The 11409-nt window shown below is 41.7% G+C and overlaps 1 protein-coding gene across 1 annotated transcript in view; it reads left to right on the top strand.

The window, feature by feature from the left end:
* The first annotated feature begins 295 nt into the window (after nucleotides 1–295).
* SNX6 (sorting nexin 6) overlaps nucleotides 296–11409 on the top strand; it is a 61571-nt gene continuing 50457 nt past the window's right edge. The window contains exons 1-2 of the mRNA XM_043555971.1: nucleotides 296–580; nucleotides 737–784. Of these exons, the coding sequence (XP_043411906.1) occupies nucleotides 575–580; nucleotides 737–784 (54 nt within the window). The 5' untranslated portion in view covers nucleotides 296–574. The remainder of the gene's footprint in view (nucleotides 581–736; nucleotides 785–11409) is intronic.

Here is an 11409-nt window from a genome sequence, read left to right as displayed (position 1 = left end):
AGGAATACTCTTGTAACGCAAGCAACTCATTTTTATAGTGCTCAACCATTAGTGCCCCAAACCCTGAGGTTATTACCTCATCAACAGTAAAAGCTTGATTACAGCTGACTGTGTGAAGGCCCTTAGTTCTCACAGTTTCTATGGGCAAAATATTAATTGCGATTAATTATCGTGTGGCATAATACAAAGACAAGATGACTTATTGTGGCTTCTGGAGAGCGCTTGCTTGGTTTTTTCACTGCAGCCCTCGGGGAAAGGGAACTGGACAGCTCCCCGGGTGGCATTGGGCTCCTTCCGGGTCAGAGCCGGCCAGCTGAGACCTGCCAGCAGCCATGTGGGTCTGGGCCTTTGGGGCCTTTCCGACTAGGTGCTTCGACCTTGGGCGGAGGGCCCTGCCTTCCTTTTTCCTACCGCTCATGGCCCCCGGCCCTCGGCTCCAGGGCGGGGCGGAGCGGGCTGCTCCGAGGCCCCGCCCCCGCCTGCCGCCACCAGCCCCGCCCCTCCCGCTGCTGCCGGCTCTCTCCGGCCCCGCGGTGCGGTGCGCGCCTGCGCTGGCCCTCGACTCGGAGCAGCCATGATGGTGGGTGTTCTCAGCGGCGCCGAGCCCCGGGCGCGCGGTGGGGGCGGCGGGCGCGGGGCGGGCGCGGGGGCCGCGCCGGCCTGGCACTAATGTCTCCCTTTGTGTCTCCCCAACTCCATCTTCTCCCCCGGTGCGCCGGGCCCGGCAACCCCGCAGGAAGGCCTGGACGACGGCCCCGACTTCCTCTCGGAGGAGGACCGCGGAGTAAGTTCTGCCTCCTTCTAGCTGACGGGACCCTCCCGCCCCCGCCTTGGCCCCCGGTGTGGTACCCGGAAGGGTCCCGGGTCCCACGGCCCCTTTCCCCCGCCGTCCTCCTTTCGGTTTCCTCGCTGCACCGCGCCCCGCCCTCCTGCAGCCCTTCCTCCCTCGGGGCCGCTCCGTTCTGATTTCCCGAGGACCCAGGACCGCTTGCTTGCCCCTGACTCAGACCCTCCGTTGGACCTCCTCCACCGCTTGGGTCGGGGCAGGTGGGGAAGTGAGGTGGAGGCCGGAGCTGGATCCCTCCGTCCCCTCACCCTCGACACTTTCGGGGCTGTGAAAACCCATTCTCAGATCTTCTGGCGGCACCTTCTTGTGGACCTCCAACCCGCTGCCGCCCACCCTTCTCTCCTAAAACAGACATAGTACAAGCTTTTTCTAAATTACCCATTTGCAAGGAATTTCACTGTCGCGGAACCTTAACTCTTCTCCAGTATCCTGCCAGATTTTGCAAAGTGCTGGAAGCTCACGGTATCTTTACGTTTCTTACTGTCCCAAAAATACATCTTTTGCGGAGTTCCCTTGGTGGTAGTTTGAGGCCAATTGCATGCCACTTAAGAAAGGGCCTCCAGGCCTCCGATTCCTCCCTCCCACTCTCTCCAACCCCCCCCCCCCCATTTGCCTTGGCTCAAGGGTGTAATCTGTATAGTGCCTTGTACAAGTGAGCACTTGAAAAATATTGATGTATGATGATTGCAGCTCAGCAAGGTTCCTTGGTTCCATTACATTTAACAGACTGCACTTCAGTTTTCCATTTGCCTTTACTTATTCATGTTAGATGATGTGCGGGACCCATCAGTTAGTTGATTTTTGGCAGGTGATAAAATATTCTTGAAGGATATTATTATTGTTTTTTAAATACAAGCTGAGGTAGTATTAACTGATGAGCTTTATAAAGCTTTCAAATGATTAAAAGGATGCAGAGGGAGCTGCATACTTTTATAATTGATGTTTTAATAAATTTCTCAGTTTACACAAAAGCATCATTTAGAATTTCTAGTTAGTGTGAAAGCATCATACGTATGGATTTCTGGTTGTTTTAAATGTTTATTTATTGATTGATTTTGAGAGTGAGGGGCAGAGAGAGAGAGAGAGAGAATTGTAAGCAGGCTTCACACTCAGCATGGAGCCCAAAGCCTGGCTTCATCCCACCACCCTGGGATTATGACCTAAGCCAAAATCAGGAGTCGGATGCCCACCCAACTGAGCCACCCAGGCGCCTGTAGATTTCTGGTTATTTCTAAAAAAAAAATTAGTTTCTAATGAATTTTTAAAAAACTCTGTGTGTATAGCATCTTCTGGGATAAGACAGTGGAGTTAGATAGATGGTCACTTATAGATTACATTTAGGATTTTAAAATAGGGGAAACCACTAGAGTTGTGTAACGAAAGGAGATGAATTGATTATAGTCCAATTAAACTGATTTTTCTTTTTTTTTTTTAATTTTTTTTTTCAACGTTTATTTATTTTTGGGACAGAGAGAGACAGAGCATGAACGGGGGAGGGTCAGAGAGAGAGGGAGACACAGAATTGGAAACAGGCTCCAGGCTCTGAGCCATCAGCCCAGAGCCTGACGCGGGGCTCGAACTCCCGGACGGCGAGATCGTGACCTGGCTGAAGTCGGACGCTTAACCGACTGCACCACCCAGGCGCCCCTAAACTGATTTTTCTAAATATAAAGCAGTTGGCATTCTTTATTTAGATAACTTTGTGTCTAATTTTTGTGGTCTACCAGAAAAAGCAAACAGGATTTGCTTTCCTATAAAATCTGACTAATGTTGAGTAAAAATATTAATTTTTTTGAGTATTTATGTTGATATGAAAAGTATTTTCTGGTTAATATTCATGTTCACTGCCTTATGCCTTTGGAACGATTTGTTTATGAAATTGGAAGCACTTACGTAATGTGGCCAAAAACTTTTTTCATGTATTCCAAAATTAAAGGAAAAGGGAGACAAAGAGCATGCCTGACCAGGAGATTTTTGTAGAATTTTAGAGATGAAAATTTTAATATGAAAATGGAAAAAACATTACCATGAATTACAAAGCATTTAGAATGTCATGGTGAATATGTATATATGTCTGGTTCTTCCTTATTTTTGTCCTGTGGAACTGGATAAATCATAGTAATAATTATAGGTGTGCACTGTGTTAAGTACTGTATAAGCATTGTTTCATTATATCCTCTCATCATCTTTGTGAAACTTAGTATTCGCCTTTTACACATGAAAAATCTGAACCTTGGAGAAACTAAGTGGTCTGAGGTCACACAACCAATGAGTGGGAGAGGTGGACTTTAAACCATGTTTCTGATGCCAGAACCAGTACAAGTATTTCTCAGAGTGCCCTTGAAACACTTGCTTCAGAATCACCTGAGGTGTTTGGAAAACAAAACAAAAGTTTCTGGGTTCTGCCCTCCTGAAGCAGGGAGGACAGATAACTACTTTTTTTTATATCTCGTTTCTTTTTCTTCTTTTTTTAATCCGAGTGTAATTGACATACACTACTTTTTCTTTCTTTTTTTTTTTTTAAATTTAAATCCAAGTTAGTTAACATATGGTGTAATAATGATTTCAGGAATAGAATTTAGTGATTCATCACTTACATATAACACCCCGTGCTCATCACACCAAGTGCCCTCCTTAATACCCCTCGCCCATTTAGCCCATCCCCCCACCCACAATCCCTCCAGCAACCCTCAGTTTGTCCTCTGTATTTGAGTCTCTTGTGGTTTGTCTCCCTTTCTTTTTATATTATTCTTGCTTCCCTTCCCTTATGTTCATCTGTTTTGTATTTTAAATTTCACATGAGTGAAATCATATGATATTTGTCTTTCTCTGACTGACTCATTTCATTTAGCATAATACCCTCCACTTCCATCCACGTTGTTGCAAATGGCAAGATTTCATTCCTTTTGATCGCTGAGTAATATTCCATTGTGTGTGTATGTGTGTGTGTGTGTATATACACACACCACATCTTTATCCATTTAACTGTCAGTGGACATTTGGGCTCTTTCCATACTTTGGCTGTTGTCGATAGTGCTGCTATAAACATTGGATGCATGTGCCCTTTTGAATCAACATTTTTGTATCCGTTGGATAAGTACCTAGTAGTGCAATTGCTGGGTTGTAGGGTAGTTCTATTTTTAATTTTTTGAAGAACCTTCCTACTGTTTTCCAGAGTGGCTGCACCAGTTTGTATTCCTGCTAGCAGTGCAAAAGTTTCCTCTTTCTCTGCATCCTCACCAACATCTGCTGTTGCCTGAGTTGTTAATCTTAGCCATTCTTACAGGTGTGAGATGGTTTCTCATTATGGTTTTGATTTGTAGTTCCTTGCTGATTGAGGTTGAGTATTTTTTTCACATGTCTGTTGGCCATCTGGATGTCTTCTTTGGAGAAGTGTCTATTCATGTCATTTGCTCATTTCTTCACTGGATTATTTGTTTTTTGGGGTGTTGATTTTGATAAGTTTGTTACAGATTTTGGGTACTAACCCTTTATTTGATATGTCATTTGCAAATATCATCTTCCATTCGTCGGTTGCCTTTTAGTTTTGTTGATTGTTTCCTTTACTGTGCAGAGGCTTTTTATCTTGATAAGGTCCCAATAGTTCATTTTTGCTTTTGTTTCCCTTGTATCTGGAAACCTGTCTAGTAAGAAGTTGCTGTGGGTGAGGTCAAAGAAGTTGTTGGCTGTTTTCTCCTCTAGGATTCTGGTGGCTTCCTGTCTTACGTTTAGGTCTTTCATCCATTTTGAGTTTATTTTTGTGTATGGTGTAAGAAAGTGGTCTAGGTTCATTCTTCTGCATGTCCCTGTCCAGTTTTCCCAATGCTGTTTGCTGAAGACTGTCTTTTCCATTGGGTATTCTTTCCCACTTTGTCAAAGATTAGTTGGCCATATGTTTGTGGGTCCATTTCTGGATTTTCTGCTCTGTTCCATTGATCTGTGTGTGTGTGTTTGTGCCAGTACCGTGCTGTCTTGATGATTACAGCTTTGTAATAGAGCTTGAAGTCCAGAATTGTGATGCCTAAGCAGCTTTGGTTTTCTTTTTCAGGATTGCTTTGGCTATTCAGGCTCTTTGCTGGTTCCATACAGATTTTAGGATTGTTTGTTCTAGCTCTGGACATATACTACTTTTTCAGCAAGCATCCAAGAAGTTTCTGTTGGGCACTGAACTTTGATTATAGCTTCAGTTATCCTGCTATTTCCTCATTTCAAGAACAGAAATATCTGACCTGTTTAAATTTCCTTATATTGTGTTTGTCCTGATAGAAATAGGTTGTCATTAGAATTTTAAGCATTGTAATTTTAGTTTAGGTTATCTTGTTCAGCCTTTTAAGAATGAGAGTCTTGGGGTGCCTGGGTGGCTCAGTCGGTTGAGTGTCCGACTTCGGCTCAGGTCATGATCTCACGATCCGTGAGTTCAAGCCCCGCGTCGGGCTCTGTGCTGACAGCTCAGAGCCTGGAGCCCGTTTCAGATTCTGTGTCTCCCTCTCTCTCTGCCCTTCCCCTGTTCATGCTCTGTCTCTCTCTGTCTCAAAAATAAAAAACGTTAAAAAAAAAAGAATGAGAGTCTTGATAGAGAAAAAGCATGAAGTGCATATATTGATAGGAATTTTGATATAAATCACAGATTCAAAAATAATGCAAGCATTTCATACAGAGCAGCAAGTAAGCAAAGTTAAAGTCAGTATTTTAAAATACATTTTTAGGGGTGCATAGGTTGCTCAGTCAGTTAAGTGTCCAACTCTTGATTTCAGCTTGGGTCATGATCTCACGGTTCGTGGGTTCAAGCCCTGCTATTGAGTTTCGTGCAGAAAATGGCAGAGCCTACTTGGGATTCTTTCTCCCACTCTCTCTTCCCCTTCCCCACTCATGTGCTCACTCTCTCTCTCTTTCAAAATAAGTAAACTTAAGAAAAATAAGTAATAAAACACATTTTTAAGCAGCCTTAAATTTTCATGATGATATTTGGAACAGAAGAGAATCTTACAGCCTTAAGAAAATACTGTTTTATGAGTAACTTAAAAAGCAGGCTTTAAAAAATACACAGTATTGAAAATACTGGCCATCCTGTAGCCATACCTCTACATAATAGGCTATTTTTTACCCAAAATGAAAGACAGTAACATATTATTTAGTAAACAAATGAGCCCTTTGAACTGGACACATTTTGCTCTGATGTGCTTGTGCTTGTTAAATAAGAGCAGTGGGTGCCAGTGTGATGGCATAATTCTTAGCATTTGATTTTAGTTCTAAATAAAATGTTTATTGTTTTCAGCATTACTCCAGGTGGAGTAACTACAGCTCTCCTAGACTCCTAGTCTTACTCCTCCCCCTCTATTCCTTATCTTTGTTAATGTTATCATTTTCCATCGTGCAGGCAAGGAACCTGAATCATCCTTCATTTCCATATTAGTATAATCACTGAGTCCAGTTAATTTCATCTCAAAAATATTGTTTATCCCATCTTTCATTTGTATGGCCCCTATTAATGTCCTTGCTGTTTCTTGCCTGGATTGTAGCAATTCCTGTCATTGGTCTGTGTCTCTTGTCTGTCTGCCTTCCAATCCAGCCTTGTTAGATATTTCAAGTTACCTAACTAAAATGACTAAATCATATAATGCCACTAGTTAAAAGTACTTACTTGGACCCAGTTCTTTTGCAGTAAGGTTCAAACTCCTTACACAAGCATTAAACACCATTCATGACACTTTTAGTCTGGCTTATTTCTCAGTATGTCCTTCCCACACATACACACTCTAGACATACTCTAGTCCATTTGTCATTGCCCAGGCACCTCTGCACTTTAATGTCTGCTTTACGCATGCTTTTTTTTTTTTTTTTTAATTTTTTTTTTTTCAACGTTTATTTATTTTTGGGACAGAGAGAGACAGAGCATGAACGGGGGAGGGGCAGAGAGAGAGGGAGACACAGAATCGGAAACAGGCTCCAGGCTCTGAGCCATCAGCCCAGAGCCTGACGCGGGGCTCGAACTCACGGACCGCGAGATCGTGACCTGGCTGAAGTCGGACGCCTAACCGACTGCGCCACCCAGGCGCCCCTACGCATGCTTTTTAATGTTGTAGAGTGGCTTTTTTTTTCTTCACATTTTTTTTTCCACTTGAAATTTGACTTGTTTTTGAAGACTTGGCCAGATGTTTGCATTTTCTTTTGTACCTACATAACAGTTTGAATACATTCCACATTTATTGATAGTTGTTTTAGATAAAAATGTGACATCGATTATATTGGCAGAGGATAAGAAGATGAATGTTGGCAGAAGAAAAAGAAAGTTCCCGCCCTAAGATCATCACACTGTAGTGACAGACTTATGATAAAGTGCCATGGGAGTACAAAGGAGAGAGTGTTTAACCTTTGAGAGAAGGGGAAGTAGTGAGGACATAATGATAGCTGCATGCCAATGTACCATTTACTCTGTGCCGGCTACTTTCCATATATTAACTCAATTCTCAAACCCCTGTTAAGTAGTTGCTACTATTCTTTGGAAAGGAGAACTGAAGTTCAGAGACATTAAATAGCTTGTCCAAGGTTTTAACAGAGCTGGATTCAGACTCAGCCAGTCAAGCTGCAGGTCTGGCACTCTTAGCCACTATGCTATTACCTAAATGAACTAAGCCTTAAATGTTGAGCAGGAATTTTGTAGGCTCTCAGGAAGAGGAAGGCTTGCCAGCAGACTGAATAACATGAGTAAATAATTTGGTTCTACCTGGAGTACTTGTTCTTACAGGAAGCAGGGGCAGATATGGGACAAGGGCAGATATGTACAGATTAAGTGTAAGGTGCATAATAATTAAAATTCCAGTCAGTGTGAAGTCCTGAGGGATTTTAAGCTGGGAAAGGCCTATGCCTAGATGAAAATAGCATTGTAGATAACTGATGTGGAGGGTGGATTGATCCTTCCTTTCATAAAGCAGAGAAATCAGTTAACAGGCCGTTGCAACAGTCCAGATGAAAAATGATGAAGGTATAATTAAGGCAGTGAAATAGGGGATGAAGGAAGGGACATAGCAAAGAGATGTTTAGGAGATAGATTTAACAGGGCATAGTGACTGAATAAGTACATGGGCTGGGCAAAGGAAAAAGAGAAAATGAGGAATGCAGGAGAGAGAAACAGAAGGTTAGATAATATGTTTGGTTTCATATATGTTGGATTTGAAGTGCCTATAAGGCATTTAATCCCTTTCCTGCCAAACTAGAATGTAAGATCTGTAAGGATGAGGATTGTGTCTTCACTGCTCTATCCCTAGCACCTAGGACAGTGGTTTGTACATTGAAGTCATTTATTTGTTAATAAGTGAATACATCCAGGTGGGTATGTCTAGTTGGTAGGGTGAAAGTATAATTGGGAACTTAGAATAAGAGGTCTGAGTTGATGATACAAATTTAGGAGTTATAGTCAAGGACGACTGAGATTGCCCAGCTAGATAGCACTGTAGAAACCAACATTTAAGGGTTATAGAGAAGAAATGGATCGATTGACAGGGCTGAGAGAGGTAGGAAGAGTATGAGAGAAGTCCCCAGAAGGTGAGAGAGTTTAAAGGAAGTGGACAGAATGATCACCAAGGCAAAATACTCCAGAGAAGTCAAGAACACTAAAAAGTATTGGATTTGGAAATTAGGTGCTCAGTGTGTGAAGGGTTTGTGGGACCGAGGCTAACTTGACTAGAAGAGCAGTATATGAACAGGTTGTGGAGCAGACAGGATGATTAAATGCTCAGGTGGGCAGACAATTCTGCCCTCTACAGGATACCACTTATGAGAAAGTGGAGAAGATGATGAGGCTAGAAGAGTTTATTGATGGGTCTAAGGAAAAAACAGCTGCTAGTGTTTATTTCTTTGGGATGTGGGAAACAAAGTCACTCGTTGAGAGTGGGCGTGGAAATATAGATGGTTGAGGTAGTAAAAGTTTGGTGTAGTTGCTGAAAGGAATCAGAAGGGGAGCTGAACAGATCTTTCCAGGAGTGTTGAGTGGTTTTAAGAGCCTAATGCAATTTGAAGACCATTAATTTGTATTAGACCAGTTGTGACTTCTCTAGCCACACTCAGCAGCTCAGAAAGCAAAGATGATTGTTGAATTGATCCTGAGTGTGGGAATTTGCAAGCCAAGTATGGCAGAAAGAGCAATGAGAATTGTTAGGACCAATAAGAAAAGTATTGGAGTGATACACCATGCAGTGGGGTGGAAGAGGAGGGAAGCAGAGAGAGGGGTAACAGGCTGGAGATACATGGAAAGGTCACGGGACAGGAGGTATTGATAAGGTTAAATTGTACACATAGTAAAAACTGGTAAGGAAAAGAGAATAGGAAACACTTAATTTTTGTGTTTTATTACATAAAGTTGATTTGTGTTCCTCACTACAGATTTCTTGAAGGCAAGGCTTTTTGTTCACCTTATATATTCCATAATACCTAGGACTGTTGTTTGAATCTACTTTTAAGTTTGTTAAAAAGTTTATTAAATAAATGTGTATTAGTATATTGTGTAAAGTGTTGTATTTGTACACTTGTACATTTATATTAACTTTGACTTAGAGGGAATGCAGAGGTGAACACCATTAGTACTTCCCTCCCTAGTAATACCCTAGTAATATTTTATTGTGTCTGATATGGTATGTGAGAGGAAGTCTGCTTGCAAATGCCAGCTGTAACTTTAGCCACATACAGCAAGCAGTTCAAAGTGTAAACGCAGAGAGTTGATGGTTGAATTGATACTAATTATGGGAATTTGCAAACCAGGTATAGTATATGAGAGAAAATCTGGCTGCAAATGCCAGTTTCCAGAAAATGTATATATAATCAAGCATTGATTTGACTGCTCAGTATAAGATGTACAGTAATAATAAAAATTATGTATTAACAGGACTTCCAAAATCATATTTATACTAGGAGTTAAATAAATTTAAAATTTGGCCTGAATTCGTGAGCCTAATGAAATTTACTTCTGTCTGTCTCAGGGGTTTTCTGTTGATTATACTCTTAATTACAGTTTCTTAGCCCAGTTATGGTTACCACCTTTCTTTCTACTCTTCTCTACATTCAATAAATATTTATTGAGGTCCACCACTGGGCATATAGCAATGAACAAAATAAAAATCTGTGTCCTTACAGAGCTGACATTATAGTTATGGAGGACTGTTAAAAAAATAAAATATAGTAGATGGTAAACAAGTACTAGGAAAAAAATGAGGTGTGGGGTGCATGAGTAGCTCAGTCAAGTAAGCATCAAACTCTGGATTTTGGCTCAGGTCATGATCTCAGGGTGTTGTGGGATTGAGCCCTGAGTCAGGCTCTGCACTGACAGCACCTAGCCTGCATGGGATTCTCTCTCTCCCTCTTCTCCTTTCCCCTGCTTGTGCACATGCTCGCTCTCTCTCTCTCAACATAAATAAATATTGGGGTGCCTGGGTGGCTCATTCGATTAAGTATCTGACTTCAGCTCAGGCCATGATCTTGAGGTTTGTGAGTTTGAGCCTCATGTCGTGCTCTCTGTTGGCTTTCTGCTGGCTCTCCACTGTCAGTACAGAGCCTACTTCAGATCCTCTGTCCCCCTCTCTCTCTCTGTCCCTCCCCTGCTCTCTCTCAAATAAATAAACAATAAGTTAAATAAACAAATATTTTTAAAGGGGGGATAGGGATTTGTTTGGGGGTGGAGGGGAGTTGAGTTGTAGTCTTAGGGTTGCCAGGAAAGGCTTTCTTGAAAAGGCGACATTTTGGTAAATAACTTGAAGGAAATGAAGGAGTGAGTCATGCAGATAGATACCTGGGGGCAGAATGTTCCAGGTAGAGGGATCAGTGAATACAGTGACTCCTGAGGTGGCAGCATGCTTCTGTATTTAAGGGGCAACAAAGAGGCCATATGGCAGGGCTGCAGTCAGCCAGAGGAATAATAGATTAGCCTGAGAGATGATGCCCGAAGCAGACTTTGTAGGGCCTGGTGGACTTTGGCTTTTCTTCAAGTAGGGACCCCTAGGTTTTGAGCTGAGGAATGATTTTTAGTTTAATAGGATTATAAGGGATAGATTAAAGATGGAAAAGGACAGAAGCAAGACACCATTTGGGAGGCTATACAGTAGTCAGTTATTTTCCTTTTCTTCCTTCCTCCATCCATCCATCTCTATACATTTGCTTTTCTGGCAAAAGATGAACAACTAATTTTTTAGAAATGTTCTAAAGTAGATACTTTATAGTAAATGAGTCAGTATAGTAAACTAGTAGTGAATGTTTTCTTTACTAAAAATTACATGTGGAAAATTAATCAGCAATAGGACAGTGTCTTCCAAATTATCTTTTTAATGGTACTGTATTTATGTTGCTTAATCCATTTGCTCTGTCTTGTCTTTTTCTTGACCATGACACTAATGTTTAACCTAGCCAGTCTTTGACAAAAGACTGCAACGTTTGTCAGCCCAGATGAGGATGAAAATGGTGAATGTAGTCTAATGAGGATTTCTTCACTTACCTCACTAATTTCAAAAAGTTAATTAAATGTTGATGAATCATAAGTTGTTTGCTTTCACTCTTTCCCTTAATAAAAACTAACATTA

This window comes from Prionailurus bengalensis, chromosome B3, assembly GCF_016509475.1.
Source record: "Prionailurus bengalensis isolate Pbe53 chromosome B3, Fcat_Pben_1.1_paternal_pri, whole genome shotgun sequence".
Lineage (NCBI taxonomy): Eukaryota > Metazoa > Chordata > Mammalia > Carnivora > Felidae > Prionailurus > Prionailurus bengalensis.
The sequence above is the reverse complement of the archived record's forward strand: the minus strand, read 5'-3'. Positions and strand labels throughout refer to the sequence as shown.